Genomic DNA, 16147 nt, shown 5'->3' on the forward strand with positions numbered 1-16147 from the left:
AACCTTTTATTACTTTAAAATTAGTGAAACCAGTTGGTAGGTATATTATTAGTACATGGCACGTACAGAATAACGTCTAAAATAAGAAAAAAGAAAGAAAAAAAAAAAAAAAAGCAATCATGAACTTAGATGTTACTGAAGTAAATCCACTGAATGATTTCCTGCCCAGGCGACGCCTCACTCCTCACTCCTCACTCCTCACCCTGAACCGTGGTGCTGTCGGGATGAGTCTTGGCCCATTCGATGGCTCTCGCGATGGGCAGAGGAACCGGCGGGGTTGTCGGGAGGAAGTCACCCTCGGGCTGGTATCCGTTTTCGTCAGCGACGTAGGTGAACGTTTTGGTGGAGCCGTCGGCGTCGACCCAGGAAACGGAGCCACGTACAACCGTGACTTCGCTCCCGTCGGCGATCTTCTTTATCATGCCTTCAACTTGTTCCGAGATCCCGTTGGCTGTTTTGAACTCGGACTTGAAGCTGCCGTCGGGCTCGATGGACTGGGATTGGCTCAGAATGGCGATCGGAGTCGCCGTCGGGTCGGCGTTTTCGGCGACGGCGACCGCCGTTATGGCGAAAATTGTGAAAAGCTGTGGAAAAGGGGAAACAGGTATTGATTTACACTTGAGGTGAAGTTATGTTGCGAATTTCTTTGAAATCACTTGTAAATTTTAGTGTGTGAAAAAAACTTTGCGAAATTGATATTTTTGCACTTTTTTTCTACTCACGATGGTGTTCATGCTGCTGGTGTTCACTCGATGAGTTACTCGGGTACTTGGTTATTGACGTGTTGCTTGAAACCACCAAGACAGGGCCTCATATAAGGCAACCCCCACCAAAATGTGCGGCTCCCTAATTCCTCTAATGCTTGTGATAATTAGCATTGCCCCATTCTTGAGTGTCGGAATACCCCAACACTGGTGCATTTACTCCGAAGCACGGTGTCCGATAACCTTGCCTACGAGGATCTTTCCAAGGAATTTTATATTCCGACTTATTATCAATACTTGTGTACCATTCCGTACCGCGGATATCGTCTGGCATTGCTCAAGTTTCAATCGGGCAATGCGACGCTTTTATCTCCTTCAATTCACTTCATTACACAACGTTGTTTTACCTTTTTTCTGTTAATTTAATCACATATCAAGATTATACATGCGATGGCATCGAGTTACATTTTACACAACTTTGACAGAAAATCTTTGCCTCCTGTATCGGATTTCGATAAAAGTTATCGGTTGTTTAGGCTTGAGCATCTATCTTTATCTAACTTATTTCATTACTGCTTTAAATAAATATTTTAAGTTACGCGCGCGAAAAGGCTCTCAGATAACAAAACAGCCAACAAATATCAGAGTAGGTACTGCGTACGTACATTGTTATAGAAATACATTCATTTATGGGATGGCAGTAACACATTTTTTGCGGCGGTGTATTGAACTGATGCAGTGGGAATTAAACAATCGAAACTGTACTGGATTTAAAAAAATACAAATTACTCTTAATGTAATATGTAAAAAGAAATTTCGTGGTACCTATGATTTTCCATTTATATTAGTAAGGAGGCGTAGAAAATTGTTCGAAAATAATAGCATATCCGTTCAATTTAACGATCGACCACTTAAGAAAATCATCATCAAATTTATTCACATTACCTGCTACACTATAAAATCTGTAAACTATCAATGGACAAGGTCATCCACCCCATATTTATAAACCAGCAATCACTTATCTATCCTAATGAGGTGCAAGTGATTTATAAAAAACCAAATTAGATGAGAATTTGAAGGCTTATGTAAAACTGACTTCAGAGTTTTGGATTTCATATCTCATCACAATTTCGATACACATCGTGAATTAAAGCATCGTACTTCCATCCAAGTGGTCGAGAAAAGTTGTATTGCTTAATCGGTGATCAAATATTCGGGTACACTTCTAATTCCATCAAAATCATTTGAAACGCAATGTCGATTTAACTGCTAAGGTATGAAACAGTCAAGGAAAAAAAAACGGAAAAACTTTATCCAACACACGGCTTTGAAACTAAAAGTCATTGAACGTTCATTACACGTGGATCTATTCAATTAGCACAGTTCTTTACTGGGTCCTGCGACTAGCCTGAGATTACGAACTTTGGAGCTTAGTGTTGCATTGGGAGTTGATTTAGTGATTCCATCTCGTGGTTCGTTTCAGTTTCAGACATGTAAAAAAAAAAGTAACAGCTGCTAACTAAGTTTTGGACTATCGTTTTCCACGTGGCATCGAACGAGTAGTTTACCATTAAAATTACGTGTTACACTTCTAAAAGATTTCTCGAGAAGAGACCTGGAAAGAAAATGATTACGAAAAGGAAATTATACGTTCTCGGCTCCTTTTACCTTCCCGATAAATAATTCGCGCAGATTTTGGAAAGACCCTGCAGTAGCAGACGTAGAATTCCGAAAGATCTCCGGGTTCGGATTCAACCTCGTCACGAGCCGGCATCTCGACTGCGAAATCTACTCACGTTTCAATATTCGCATGTCCGTACATTGTGCGAATGTGTAAGCCGTCTGCGATTCCGTATTTTATGCGGGAACAGCTGGTAATTGATATCGCTTTTATTCGGGCCTGCAAACATACGCGGCCGTGAGTTGCAGTAATGAATATCGCCAAGGACTCTAGACGAAATTAATTCCTTGCATATGCCTAAGTATTCGCATTTCCATACAGAAGGATACGCGGATCTACTCGTTGAATTTTGGCATCTCAGGCGATGCGAGCATTATTCGCGACGTGCGTTAGCATCGACTAAAATTAATAATCTTCGCCCCATCTTGTTTTTCACACTTACGAGTGTACATTCCACGGACGAGTGGGTAGAAATGAGAAAAATGGTGGCACCGTGCCAGACAACCTCCTCGGGCAGTGGTAAGAGAATCGTTGATCCTCGTGACACAGATTTACGGATAACTTTCAATCTCTCATCGAGAAGAGAGTGAATACGCGTTCGAAATTTCGTCACGAATAGCATACGAAAACTATGAAACTAAACAATAACACGTAACACGAGTAGAGCAATAATGACGGATTACATCACTGCGTACACAAATTGTTACGACCCATGTTTCAGACCGAAACGTTAACTGCGATCATTGAAATTCCTAAGTGTCTTGAAAATTGAAAAATGGGAAATGTGCCAAGTTGGTAAAAAATTTCTCATCGTTGTACGATAAAATGCTGAAAATCATCCGAAGTACCGAAAGCTTCAAGCGTAAAGGTAAAAAACGGAGAAAACAACAATTGCCGTAAAGCAAATGCCTATTATTATTCATTGCTACTTAACCTGTTTTTTACCCCGAATACGCAGCGCCCTGTTCATCTCGCCTTAAGCAAGACGTGTCAACATCATGCCAACCCAACGACGAGTTGCACAACGCAAACGTTCTACTCGGATACTGCAACTTCCGATCCTCGAACAATAAGGAATTTGCATTCGTAAATCTGCGAGAAATTCACGCTCGGTGCAGGCGTGTGCAGATAATAAGCTACCGGTGAGCAGACAATTGGACGACGAGGATTCAAGGCTCCGTTCTGAGCTCAAACAGTCGCACGCAATTTCGCTGTACTAATTTGGATACTGGTAAGGTTACTTGAGCGAATTTCCTCTGTTATATACTGTTAATCAATAGCGTGCGAAACTTTATTCAAGTGAAAAAGGTGATTAATATACAGAAGTGGCTTCGCAGAAGCCAGAACGTTAAGACTGTCAGAGATGTTTGGAGAGTAAACTGTTGGCCAGAGTGAGGACGGAGCGTAGAACCTCTACAGTTTCTTCTCAACCTCCTCGACGTCTTCTTCGGGATGGGCAGCGGACCATTCCAAGGACTTCAAGATGTAGGCTGGAGTCTCTGGGCCGACGGGAAGATGACTCCCCGAAGGATGGAAGCCGTTCTCATCGGCGGTGTAGATCGTCTCGATGATGGTTCCGTCGGGGGAAGGATACGAGATGGAACCCTTGACCACCTGGATAATTTCACCCTCCTCCAAAGTCTTCAAGCTGCTTTCCTCCGATACGGAAATCCCGTTCGCTGTTTGGTACTTGTTGACGAAAGTTCCGTCCGGATTGACTTCGGCCTCTTGACTAATGATGGCAATCGGCTCCTTGGGGTCAACTGCAGGGGATGATCTTTGCGCTGCGGACCCAGGGGAGGCTGGTTCAGGAACTGGAGCGGCAGCTGGGTCGGCAGCTGGAGCAGCAGAGATGCTGGCCACGAGGGCGAAGAAGACGAGGACCTGAATGGGGGTAGAATGTGATTTATTTTAGTGGTAAATTGCTTCGAAACGTGCGGAAATTCATTGAAGATAATGTAAGACAGTCGAGGAGGCACAAGAGGATGGATTGATGGTGCCTGATGAGGACTGAATGAAGACTAATTGATGATGTTGAAATAAAAATGTTGGAAGAAGGACTTACTGCACGTGTGTTCATGGCTGATTGCTGGTAGGACAATTACTGCCTTTTGACGATACTCTCGCAGTATTTATACTGCAAATTCGACACCCCACCAATCCTGCTGGTAAGATTTGTAATCAGGTATTCTCCATTGCTAGTTTACCAATTGCTCTGTCGCGAACACCTCGTCTCTAAACCAATACAGAACTCAGAATTAATTTTTGAAGCAAATACGATGATAGACACATAATTCTCGTGACAAAACGATGCATAAGTCAGGCGATAGTGTACCGTATATAATGTATGCTAAACTAACAAACGATTTCGGCGAAGTCGCTGTGTCGATAATAAACTTCATGACTTTCGATCTTCATTAGTATTCTCTTAGCTTGTTTGTGGATGTCAAGTAACTTTTGAGGGTACCTTGAGCATGGCCTCCGAATTTATATGCAGCCGAGGGATAAGGAAGAATTTGCCCCCAGCACTTACTTATCCTACAAACAAACGAATAATGCATTTTGATAATGCACATTCAAGTCGACGGACCACCTGGTGTGAAAAATTTTTAAATGCATGACTGACCAGACAGTTCTGGTTAGAAAATTTAGTAACTTCGATCTTTTCAGTTGTCATCTTTTCACTTGCAGACAGATATCAGCTGCTGACGTATCGTTACAGATTACACTGTTCACAGGGCCAACGCAATGTTTTATCTGAAACCAATATTCGTAGATGAAATAGATTGAAAGTTCTCCAATTAGATCCTGCACCAGGACGAACAGGCGATATGAATGAGTGACTTGAAGCGACTTTGAAGTGAAGTTGGTGACTGAGAACCATAGAGCAGTAATGTGAGTCAAAAAAAGTAACCTCGTGAAATCAACTTCGTTCTTTGAATCCGTAATTTGTATTCCGACAAAGAACACGAAGTCTGGCCTCAGCTGCACCCGTGATGATCTAATCTTATGCACACGCGATGTATTATGCACGTATGCAACGTATCCCAATATTGCGGTCACATAAGCAAAAAAAAAAAAAAAAAAATTCGTAGGTACCTGCTAATTCAGGGTGAAGAAGAGGCCAAATATAAATAACACTTCAACCTAAGTTTACAGAGGTTTCAAAACCGGAGAATATTGGCGAGTCGTATTTGATTCTAAGCATAAAGCAAATCAACGTAACAAAGATTCTATAGCTTAAATGTTTCCAGCAATTGGTTAATTACAATTGTTAATGAAATAAAGGATGCATAGCGTTATTTGGTTCAGGGTTCGAGGGATGCAAGGTACACGGTAAATTTTCTGAAAATCCACAAATTTTTCACAGTATATAAAATTCAAATGCATCCAAAATAACCGAAAGTCTATTTAGGGGTTCGGTTGAAATTTTTTGAAACAAACAACAACTCTTGAGATAGATTAAATTAAATTAGATGCGTCGCTGTAAATTGACGCATCGACTTTAAACAATGAATACTGCAATTTTTTTATATACTGTCCCTGTGATTTGTTGGCCAACGCGAATTTGGTTATCGAGCAAGTCGCCCGCGACGATCAGCAATTTTTCATTGAACATGCACGAAGAATTGGCAAATTGAAAATTCATGATTTCGCCAGAGTTTAACGCAGTTCGCGTATAATCGATGCTTGAGATCTTACCGAGCTCTACAACATTGTAGCATAAATAGCAAATCCGTGGACATGTCATTAGTCAAGCAAATATTAAACATTATCATATTCGTGTACTTCAATCAACCGCTTACCAGAGCGTGTAGTCTTATTTTTAGTTGATATAATAGGATAATAATATTGACAACCTGAAAAAACCACACGAGAAAAAGTGTGTAAATTAAAAAAAATTACAACCACGTCGCCACGGATATTGAATAACTTGCCTCATTTGCGGTACCACTTTTTTGGCGACCTTGTGTACCTGTGGCATTTTACGATGAGTAGGTCACTTGTGATATCTCGTGAATGGCATTGCTGAATCATCTTGCACTTTGTGAAGAGACCGTTCATTGTGGCTAGGCTTCGATTTTTGCCCAAATCTCACGAATACCAATTGGAGCCGATAATTTTGAAAAATTTTATCATTTGAAAAAGTAATAACATGCAAACGAAAGTGTTCGTTCTTGACATGTACCAGTTACGGTCAGAATTATTATTAGTCAATTAAAAATTCGAAATTACATTTTTATTCTTAATTACAGCAACGTAAAGTATCTGATTGCAGAATACAAGAATAATTTCTGGTCTAATTCTTTCTAATTATAAATACTTATGTAATATGTAATTCATTTCTTTCTGATTAGAAAGTACAACATATAATTTGTATTTTTTCTATTCCACTTACGAATCACACATGTACATTATAACTTCAATGTAATTAATTACGAATTGTAATTAATCAGTGCCCAACACTGCTTGATACCGCCTCTACTTTCCAATATCTCATCAATAGGCGAAGAAAATCTTGACTAGCTGTAAACAGACGTAACTTTCACGGTTATGCGGGATAGGAATTGTATAACCTCCGTCAGATCTGGATCAATGTTAAACAGTAGTTCACCTAGTCTTGAAAGCGAACTGTCTCAAGGTCTGAGCGAGCTCTGCCATTTCCAGGCAAGATTGCAAGTAGTACACTAATACCGTTACAAATCCATGTTGAATGGGATGTGTGTAGGTACATATTGTGGAGGCATGGGCAGAACTGCTAATACCAACGAGGAAAGGCAACGGCCGAGAGACAACGCTGTGAGGTGAATGTACCGCGCATTGCGCAACGAAGCCAACCGCGTGTCGGTGAACTAGACCAGACTGCCTGCCTCTCGAGAGTTAATCATCTGCGGATCACCTGCATGTCAACTAGAAAAGCCAATTGTCGATAGGTAAAGTTTATCTCAATTTTACCTCACATTAAAAAAATTCAATTTCATAGTCTTAATATCAGAGATATAATCGTTCGATGGGATAATTTATGCGCAGACTTGACTGCACAGTCAACCCACCCTGTCAATTTTTTATAATTCTTAATTCTCATGCTTGAAATCATCGAAGAGTGAGCTGGTGAAGAATTTCGATGGTATACGCATTGAACGCTGTAAGTGAAGGGCAATTTCGCATGATCAAAGAGAATTTCACAAGACCAAAATTGTTAAAGGGCTATATTAAATATCGAGTAGAAACTTTTAGCCGATGCAAATGAACACGTTCGTCTGCTATTTTTCTATCATCATAGCCTGCAGTAAATTGTCGGCTATTACACAGCCTCTTGTGTTTAAGGTGATGGGCTTATTCGATAATAGAGTTATGCGCTTGGCAAATGAAAGCGTCTCGCATGGTACACGGTACTTGGACTAATGAATCTGAGAACCCATGACGTCATTGGCTGAATGAAGTACCAGCTCCATGGAATTCTGGGTCAAAGTAACGAACCCTGTTGTGCAGCATACCTACACTGATGATTCTCTCGAATTGCTCCGCTTATTGTAGGATCGTGCACAGCAAAAGGATCAGGATGAATGGAGTCTACGCGGAAGGGCAGAGAGCTGGAGGAGAAGAAGAGAACAATGGGCAGACTCGCGTTCGTATGGGACGACGGTGGCATTTGTTTTACACCGCGTATATACATCCTCGAAACTCGTTGACTAACCTTTCACGAACGTCTCTAACGCGACGTGCCATTATCTCTGGGTACCTGCCTCGAATTTTCCGAAGTCTTCACACCTCCCTGCGAAAATAGTTGAAACAACTTTTCCCCTGATTACTGCATCCTAACTCTTCATCGCACGAAGCTTTTACCGCTTACGGAGATGATAAATATTTCATAAAAGTGCCGTTGGGCTTGCGAAAATATTCCAAATTGCAGTTTTACTAGGGAATCATAAGTGTTCGAGAAGGATTGCAAAAGATTTTTGGGAACGTGCGAGAATTCGGATGTCAAATTTGCTTCGCTGCTGGAGAATACTGTCAATGTTTGTTCGTACCGCCTACTGGGGGACATTTTTTATTATGCAATCACTGAAGGCGTGTAACGTGCGCGGAATTGGGACGCGAATTTGCAAGTTTGATGCACCTCGACAAGGCTTTCGCTGCTTCGTTATATTTCTGCCGTAGGGTGTGATCCACTCCGACGGAAATACCAAGTTTTTGCATCGTCACTGGGTGAACATCACAGAGGAAAATTGCGTCAGTCATCCGACGCAGAATCCCTGGAGACAATGCCTTGTCGGTGACCTTCGATCACGCATCGATATGAACATTTCGCTCTCGTGTCGCAATTGTGTGAACCCGATTCCAAATCGAATGAAATATTTAGAAGCATTCCGTGTGTTTCTGCAACTTTCGCAAACAAAATCCAGGCTACACAGGCATTTTGCATAAGTAGCGAGAAAATTTTCCACTCACACGTGACCATCGAAAGCTAGAAATATATTCTGTTACTTCGTTACTCGTTAGTGATTATGGTTAAAGAACCACGAGGGACCAATGGTCCGTAAGTACCTACACTTTTTTGTTACGTCACATGTACGTGGGATGAATATTGGATGGATGTTCTAAAAATAAAGTATCTGTTGAAATTCTTGTAAAATAATATTTTTTTGAAAACATGCTTAATTGTTATAGAGTTGTGGCCAGCTGAACGGCTGCACGTACCGGTAATAAAATGACTGGTAAAACGGACCTCGAGCCATTATAATGTGTTTAAAATTCAATTTCCAGTCAAGCGTATTGTCGTAAGCGGACAATGAACTACATGTGACTGTTGTACGCTGAATTAATTTTACAAGTGAACAGAGAGTTCGCGTAATCTATAAATATTGCATAAACACAAAGCGAGAAAACTCTTCCTGAAACTGCAGTATCGAAATCCTAGTTTCCTTTGCGTATTTCAAATCAGCATTCAGATTACGCAGCTTGCATAATATTGCAACAATGGTGGTAAGGAAATTTCTGTGGAATGTGACTACGACCGTAAAACGATTCAATCAGTAGAAGTTTTTGAACTTTGACCAATGTATTAAAGTACGCATAAATCTCAGACGGTAAGTAAATTCGCGAACGACGAATTTGAGGTCGAGAAATTCGATGTTTTTGGTAAACTTGCACCCCTATTAAAACAGAAAAGACTTTTCCGAGTTCCCTAAGCACATAAAAATCTGGAACACATTTGAGCGCTCGAAACAGCAATTATCGTACTGTAACTTGAGCTGACTCTGAGGTTGCAGTCCATTAGTATACTTACCTACTTATACAATAATTGTTACGTACCTGTTATAGACTTAAATTTCTTTCGGTGTTGATAATTTCTTGAACTACGCTTCGGACAGACAATGACGTAAGTTATTTGCTTTTCCACTCGACTGTTCGGTACCACATGTCTGTGTATATGGTGAACAAATGTGCCCCGTGGAGATTTGTTTTAGTGCCGAAGGACATTCGTGTCCAGCGAAATACGTGGTACATCTATTGCGTGCGATTTTATTCTGAACTTAAGCCGACACGTGTCTTTTTGGCTACAGCTAGAAAATTTAATGTCAATCAATGCTAACGATGAGTTCCTTAATATTAGGATTTTCAAGAAAGACGGTGACTATGTACAACGTCGAATAATTGACGAGTCAAATCGTAATGAAAATTGGAAATCAATGGGCAAACGCATCTATGTCAGCGTAATTTCATCCGTGCATTCCGCAACGACGACGCCCTGGAGCTGGTCGCGTATTTGCGAAGATGATTTCCCTCGCGGTAGAACGTGGCAACGAGTCGATTCAGCATCTGCCATTTACCTCTCGGAGTATAGACGCATCCAGCGCATAAATTAACTCGACCACTTTAATTTTTATTTAAAATCGCTGATGATTTTTCCGTCGATGCTGCAGCCGCGACCTTATACAATCGTGTATAGATGACGTATAATATTTCATAAAACCATCAAGAGGCGGATGTTAGTCATGCACGTCTTATACATGCAGGTTTAGAGTACAGGTGAAGTCGAAAGTTTTCTCGTTTCCGTTTCGGTGAAAGAAACCTTGAGGTGAAAGAATCGCCCACAGATTCAATTAATAACATCTGTAATTGACGATTATTACCGTACATAACTACGATGATAAACATGAAAAATCACCATACGCGTTAGTTATTCACACTTCGTCTTCCATTGGTGGAGTTCGTTAAATTATACGGCCTCAAGATTTTTAGTTTTTTATTCCTTCATTCTTTCTTTCTTTCTTTCTTACTGTGTTAAAGGGTATCGTAAGATAGATGTCGCAATAAAACACTTCAGTAATCTTGATTTATATCTGAACAAATTAATAATTTTCATCGCTTCCTTATAATTGGAATGTGAAGGTCTTTTTTCATGAATAATCATCCATCTAGTTGGTTTCTGCACATCCCATATGTAATCGTGGTTGACATTAAGTATTTTTGATAAGAGGCGGAAAAGCCTTGGAAGCAAACGGAAGCGGTGAACCAAATGGAAGTGTGCTTTTGAAAACAAGAATAATCGAATCGCGATCGCTAAAACGAAGTCGAGTCGCGTGGATTTCTTGCCACGAATTACCTGCATGACTTTAAGAATCGCATGACAAGGTAAAGAGAAAGAAGAATTATTCCGAGCAAGAAGATGAGTCTGGATGGATTGTTTTCTAGGCGTGCCATCGTGACAGGGACAAGCTCTGGGAAGGGATAAAGGTTAGTTATTTGCACTAGACGTTGCGCAATCAACATTTTACCTCCGAGCAGAAAATATTTTCAGCACTTGAGTTACACACCGCGTATTAAATCCGCAGCGATAAACGCCCACCCACGTTACTACAAAATAACCTCGAGAGCGTAATTTTCTTCGAAGGCTTACTCTCACCCCCCTATCCATGCATAATTGTCGAAAAATCACGCGAGCTCGCATGCATTGCATCAGAATATCTCGGCGTCTCAAATTTCGCGAAATTTAAAAACAGAGAATTAAACTAACGTCACGATTTCGGTAAATGCATGAAATTTATCCGATCGTTAAACGACTGTAAAAGAGAAACAGATTATAACTACGTCGGCGGTTTCTATCGATGAAATTTCAGACTTATGGCGAGAGTTGAGATTCATCCTCGTGTGTTAACTGCGAAGCTGCATCAACCGACGAAGACAGGTATCCACCGCACTTCAGTGCAGTTATTAAATATGATTATGCAACTCGACATGCAACTCTAAAGGACGAATACGGGATGGCGAAGCCATCCGTCCGCCGGCACTTGGCTGCCAAGCAGCTGTGCATCGTTTTGCAAAGTCGTACCACTCATACCGGCTACTCTACTCTTAGTGCAGCTTAGTGGCAATATGATTCGTTCATAATGGCGGTACAGTCCCCTGCAAAATGAGTTTGCATCCTAATGGACCAGCGCCTATTGAGACATAAATCGCAGGGACGAAAGATGCGACCGTAAAATGTAAAATGTACTGACTTGCAGCAGATGTTTGCTTGCGAAACAGAATGGAACTTGCAGCTAATCTCATATTATCAAACTCTCACAGGATTTTTCATCCAGTTATGTATAAGTAATAAGTATATACCTCTTCAAACCATCAGACTCTAGGTGATCTTTGCGATGGTCAAATCACGTTGGAATTCATCTGCAATCCTTTGTTCAATCCTGAAATCCTAGAGCCTGTGGTAAAGTGAATTAGGGACATCACGGCTTCGATACTGCAAACGTAAAGTAAGCGTAGGGCGAAGGATGAGAGTTCAAGGCTGACTGAGGCTCGTAACTGCGATTGGATGATCCATACCCTGAGCAACTGGCCACCATTGAAACAGTTTGACCTAGACATTGCGTTTTCAGCGATAAACGTCAGCATTCTATTGTCAATGATGATGCCAGCAGGCATCCTCTCCACTGCTGCGTTATGAAGATCGATAGTTTCTTCGAAATATGCCTTCTAACTTGCTCGTCATTCGGCACTAGGACCCTCGTTTCGGGTCCTGGCCCAACGATGAGTCCGAGCGAAAGCTTTGTGCCGTTGAACTTAGCGGTCAAATGATTTCAAGCGAGATTTCGCGGGTTCGAAGTGCATCAGTTCGATGATGCGTCGGTCAGAAGGAGTGCATTATGCAGCGGCAGGGATGACCCCTTTCACTGCAACAAGTTGCATAGCCAGCGTATATAAGAGCCTTCGCTGCGAACAAGAATCACAAGTACAAAACCAACTGCAACTCGAGTCCTTCATACTAAGATACTACGGTATTATGTACACTGTTCAGGTAAGTCCTGCTAAAACCACTGTGCATATACTCTTTCAATTGTGATGATCCAGAAAGGAAAACTAAGTAGTTTGAACGCGAAAAATTATCCCGAATCTGAGGCACGTTCTTTGGAGACCATGTAAAATATTCTTTCTACAGCTATCGTGGCTCTTTTAGTTCTACAACGCTTCTACCGACCGTTCAAAATCCGTCTTAACGTGTTCCGATACTTGAACAGAAAAAACATGATCGCGACGCAATTAGCTTGAAAATGCCCATGAAACTGCTTCCTGGTTTCGTGTTTGCCACTCTTAGCATCGGCTTCAACACTGAACAACACTCACAAAGTTTGCTTTGCCTTTAAGTGCGAACTTAAGTGTCATTGCGAAGTAATTAACGGTACGATACGAGCGTTAAGTGACCATGAAAACGTAACTCGGTTCCTCCAAATCTTGCACAAACGATTCATTTCATGGCCTAAAATAAAACTGAAATCAAGATCCAATTCACCCTGCGTTTGACCTCACCAAATATCTCATTCGCGAAAGGGCTGTAGTCCAATGTCTGCAATCTTCCTCGGTAAGATGGCCTAATCATCCTCACTATGTTAATACGCCTAACCGTCAGTTTGCATTGCACAATCTGGTCTCGTCTAACGTAACGCCGTCAAGCAGCGCGCCACAAGGAGCTCAGAAAAAAATAACTGACACCAATTGTAGAAACGACACCTTGGAAACGGGCTCATTACGCCAATAGTTCGTGGTGTTCGAACCATCGTAAAATCTTTTCCGCGGTTCGAGTAGTCACTTGCGTTCCGTTGTACTTGGAACAACAAGTTTTCGACAAATTACCGTTGACAAGACTATCATGAATGTTGAATTGACTTGAAGGTGCTGGTGGTCGTCGCACTATGTGCGACGCGAATCTTCGGGGCGCCACAACGTCCCACCGGTGGATCGGATAAGGATGCTGTCATCACCGCCCAACAACTAGAAGTCAATTTCGATGGGAACTACGTGAACAAGTAAGTGAAACTTCATGGTTAAACTTGTCGATACTCCCCGTCACCAAATTCAGAAGTACGACGTTGGGACTGACGGCGATAATTCACTTTGCAGCTTCGAGACCAGCAACGGCATTAGCCACCAAGAGTCGGGCCAGCCGAAGCAAGTCGACAGTGAAACTCCTGTGGTGGTCCAGGGCGCCGACTCGTACACGGCACCGGACGGCCAGCAAGTGAGCATCACCTACATCGCTGACGAAAACGGCTTCCAACCTCAGGGTTCTCACATCCCAACGGCACCTCCAATTCCCCCAGAGATCCTCCGGGCTCTTGAATGGAACGCGGCTCACCCTGAAGAAGAAGACGGCGGCCAAGGCAGACCGCCCCCAAGAGGTGAACTTTTACTCCGTCACGAATCGGTGACGGGACTGTTTTTAACCAATTCATGAATTATCGAGTTCCTTCTCCGGTAGACCTTAAAACTTGGAGGATTATCTGAGATCCTGCGATTATGATCCAATGGAAAGGTCACCTCAGAGTCAGTTCGCTATCTGAATTCTAATGGATGGATTAAAGTTTAAGTGGATTCCGAGATTATTCTCCTCACTTTCATGAGCAGCTTAAACCAGTAGACGAATGTTGTATGCCGTAGGAGAGGAAGTTTCGATTTCGTTGGGCGTGTGATCTTCCCAAGAGTACGTTCAAACGTCGAATCAGGATCTGAAAGATTTTAAAACCTGTTTTTCTAGTTTCACCTTCGTTGTACTGACGTTCCCCGGAATATCAACCAGGAATTCACAGTAATTGCCTGGAGTTCTAATAATACAGGCTTCGCCACGTTTATGGGACCGGCTAGTAAACCTGTTACATAATTCTCTTCGATAACTGGTTTTCTGGGAGGTTTCAGTACAGACATGGCGCTTTCGATAATCTTCCAGCGATGCATATTAAGTTAGACATACTTGACAATGAAAAATGTGCCGAAGAAAATTTTGTAATTTCTATTTTTCTCTGTTTCTTCAGGATAAACTGAAGCCTACATTGATCGAACAGGACCAGACCTAAAGCAAATGTCAACCTAGCCGCGGACACAACCGATTCAATCCTTGGACATGTCTACAAAAATAGATCTAGGTTTCATATTAACTATAGAATACAAATAACAAAGCAAGCCAGTTACACGCATGTAATTTTCTCACCATAACGCTATTTTTATAGAAAAAAACACACACGTGAAAAAAATAGACACTAAAAAAACTACTCGTACCCAATCGTAATACTAATTGTATAATGTGTCAACGTGAACTCGACCGCAAACATGAATTGAACGTGGCCCGGGCCCAGGTTTTGCGTTCATTAAAATTACGTGCCTGTGCAAGTACACTGGTTCATGCAATATGGTGGTGTACCGACGCGCTGTACACGTTACAAGTGCTACTAGATTGTGATTTTTTACATGTAAATAAATAAAGGATATACTCAAAGCTTAAGAGGTTCGTGATTTTCATCAGTCTTATTCGAATTGGAAAAATCTTGTGGGAATTTCGGCATTGACATTATTTTAGATTTCATGAATAATTCATGATCATGGTTAATGATTATTCACATCATAATTTGTATAAGACAAGCGCGGGGAATTCTTCCGCAATAATGAATAAGGTATCGGCTAAAAAAAAATCATCTACGTGCAAATGCTGAAAAATTATACACTGGGCTTTCGTCTAATGAGAATGAACATTATTTTAAATCAAAGTAGTATGAAGGTTATCAGGGCATATCAATATTCAACGTTCGAATACTTGGGTGTTTTGAAATTTTCAGTAGATCATCTTCTCATCGACCAAAAAATAATCCATCGACGTCTGACAGTTGTTGAAAAAAACCTCTGATTAAATACATACATACATACCTTACGAAACACACGTCGAACGGCGGCTTCGGCTGACATTCAAAAACTGAGGTGAAGATCGGACCAAAACTGATAGATGAGACGAATATATTAATAATATATAGGATAGGAAACGATTTGGTCATCGAAAAATGCGGCTTACCTTCGGAATTCAAGTGTCAGGTTTGAGATTCACCATTTTAAAGGTGGACGGTAAAAGGATGGTCTTTTTTCTTGACATATTTCAATGCCTCGCAATCCTAGATATTTTCAGCATATCTGTTTATATAATTATAAATTTCTACGACTGGCCGCGACCATGCAAGCAATCCTTCACCTTAATCGATAAAAAAATCCTTATACTTTTGGTCACCCAAATTTAGTGTGTTTGCTTGCATTTATCAGAAAACCAGCATAATCTTCAAGTTAAATCTGCCTAGATTGTTAGTGAGAAATCCCTGAATTTTTTTCCCTGGAAGACACTTCTTCGGATAAAATTTAAGCGATTCATTCAATCGGCAGTATTCAAGTTACAATGCAATTCTCGAAAGACACGGCAAGTTCTGTAATGAAGATATAATGAGAG

At 41.2% G+C, this 16147-nt stretch overlaps 3 protein-coding genes across 3 annotated transcripts; 1 reads left to right on the forward strand and 2 right to left on the reverse strand.

Moving 5' to 3' along the window:
• LOC124411605 (endocuticle structural protein SgAbd-6-like) lies at positions 1 to 853 on the reverse strand. Its single transcript, XM_046890832.1, has 2 exons — positions 723 to 853; positions 1 to 584 (listed from the first exon to the last, which is right to left on the reverse strand). Exons 1-2 carry the CDS (start codon positions 732 to 734, stop codon positions 192 to 194), a joined length of 405 nt encoding a protein of 134 aa, XP_046746788.1. The 5' UTR covers positions 735 to 853; the 3' UTR covers positions 1 to 191.
• Positions 854 to 3635: 2782 nt separating this feature from the next.
• LOC124411591 (endocuticle structural glycoprotein SgAbd-1-like) lies at positions 3636 to 4606 on the reverse strand. The gene is made up of 2 exons (XM_046890809.1): positions 4451 to 4606; positions 3636 to 4269 (listed from the first exon to the last, which is right to left on the reverse strand). Exons 1-2 carry the CDS (start codon positions 4463 to 4465, stop codon positions 3799 to 3801), a joined length of 486 nt encoding a protein of 161 aa, XP_046746765.1. The 5' UTR covers positions 4466 to 4606; the 3' UTR covers positions 3636 to 3798.
• Positions 4607 to 12535: 7929 nt separating this feature from the next.
• Positions 12536 to 15163, forward strand: LOC124411584 (cuticle protein CP14.6-like). Its single transcript, XM_046890798.1, has 4 exons — positions 12536 to 12688; positions 13561 to 13694; positions 13789 to 14066; positions 14697 to 15163. The coding sequence occupies exons 1-4, from the start codon at positions 12551 to 12553 to the stop codon at positions 14699 to 14701; spliced, it is 555 nt and encodes a 184-aa protein (XP_046746754.1). The 5' UTR covers positions 12536 to 12550; the 3' UTR covers positions 14702 to 15163.
• Positions 15164 to 16147: the final 984 nt, after the last annotated feature.

The sequence above is a fragment of the Diprion similis genome, chromosome 2 (assembly GCF_021155765.1).
Source record: "Diprion similis isolate iyDipSimi1 chromosome 2, iyDipSimi1.1, whole genome shotgun sequence".
Taxonomy (NCBI): Eukaryota; Metazoa; Arthropoda; class Insecta; order Hymenoptera; family Diprionidae; genus Diprion; species Diprion similis.

Excerpts from the sequence above, each read along its gene's own strand:
- LOC124411584 (XM_046890798.1), top strand. The coding sequence starts at position 12,551 with ATGACCCCTTTCACTGCAACAAGTTGCATAGCCAGCGTATATAAGAGC. Across the intron at positions 12,689-13,560 it reads GTATTATGTACACTGTTCAG|GTGCTGGTGGTCGTCGCACT; the intron begins GTAAGTCCTGCT and ends ATTGACTTGAAG. Across the intron at positions 13,695-13,788 it reads GATGGGAACTACGTGAACAA|CTTCGAGACCAGCAACGGCA; the intron begins GTAAGTGAAACT and ends TTCACTTTGCAG.